The 1156-nt window shown below is 36.3% G+C and overlaps 1 protein-coding gene across 1 annotated transcript; it reads right to left on the minus strand.

Annotated features, from left to right (window-relative positions):
- Positions 1-22: 22 nt before the first annotated feature.
- On the minus strand, positions 23-713 carry LOC124894463 (zinc finger CCCH domain-containing protein 43-like). Its single transcript, XM_047405129.1, has 2 exons — positions 552-713; positions 23-473 (listed from the first exon to the last, which is right to left on the minus strand). The coding sequence occupies exon 2, from the start codon at positions 447-449 to the stop codon at positions 177-179; it is 273 nt and encodes a 90-aa protein (XP_047261085.1). The 5' UTR covers positions 450-473; positions 552-713; the 3' UTR covers positions 23-176.
- Positions 714-1156: the final 443 nt, after the last annotated feature.

A 1156-nucleotide genomic window follows, 5' to 3' on the forward strand; every position in this document is an offset into this window, starting at 1 on the left:
GATATGATAATGCAATCTTCACAAAACACATCATTTTGATAACATAATAAACTTATATTAAAGATAGGAAACAAGCACCAGGATACAAGCAGCATACCAAGATGTAGAAAAAAAAATTAGGTAAGGTAGAAACATTACAATACAGAGCACACATCATAAACATCATACAACAGACACTAAGCTAAGTTATGGACTACCTGATAACCATTCCAGTCAGTATTAGGAGAAGGAATGCCTTGGCTTGGTGGGTACACCATTGGTGCATAAGAAGCTGTGTCATTCAATGATCTTGGCGGAGACCAAGAAGATTCAGCTGAATGGGAAGAAGCTTGTACAGGAAAAGCTCCAGCATTGTTATATCCAGACGAAGGATCAGCTCCAGCCACAGTGATAGGATCAGGATGATGAAACCTACAGTTGGAACCATACTTGCAAGAGCCAGTACGCATATAGTAAGGGCACTCCCTTTCCCCCTGAAATGAAGATATGATCCCTTAGGAGAAAAATTGTCAAGAGTTACAAACTTACGAAACAGCGGAAAGAAGTAATACCGGTCGAAGGGGCAGGCCAAGAAAGTTGAACTCCACAATTGGTGAGATGGAACCCTTTTCCCTACTATGAATAAATTTACAAGCTTTTCCATACTTGCAACCCCCTGATGTGAGGTAATACTGCAAAGGAAATAATATGGAAATCAAGACACAAGTAATTACCAAAATCTAGGAAGTTATTCGGGTACTGTATCCAAGCATTAATTACTTACTGCACAAAAAAAATAGTACTAAGTTTCATTAACAAAAAGAAATGAAGACACATTTTTATAGCAACAGGACCAGGGCTTAAAAGGCACAACAAAAGCATTTAAACATAGTATACAATTCAGAAAATAACAAAGAAAAACAATTATATCAACAACTAAATATTTCAACAGCTATTGTTCTCGTCATTGTTTTTACTAAGCTTTTTCATCATTGTCAACCCATGAATCATTTCAAGCAAAAAAAATAAAGAGAGAGAAAAAACTCCACGTCATTAATTAAAATCAATTTCCATCACTGCATAAGGCAAAGGATCCATATGTAGACACATCAAGATAGTCAAGGTTTTACTGATATGATCCTGTTTCCTTATCCCAAAAACACATTCAGCCATGTCT

The sequence above is a fragment of the Capsicum annuum genome, unplaced genomic scaffold (genome assembly GCF_002878395.1).
Source record: "Capsicum annuum cultivar UCD-10X-F1 unplaced genomic scaffold, UCD10Xv1.1 ctg74359, whole genome shotgun sequence".
In the NCBI taxonomy this organism is placed as follows: domain Eukaryota; kingdom Viridiplantae; phylum Streptophyta; class Magnoliopsida; order Solanales; family Solanaceae; genus Capsicum; species Capsicum annuum.

Coding starts and splice junctions, on each gene's coding strand:
- LOC124894463 (XM_047405129.1), bottom strand. CDS start 449: ATGCGTACTGGCTCTTGCAAGTATGGTTCCAACTGTAGGTTTCATCAT.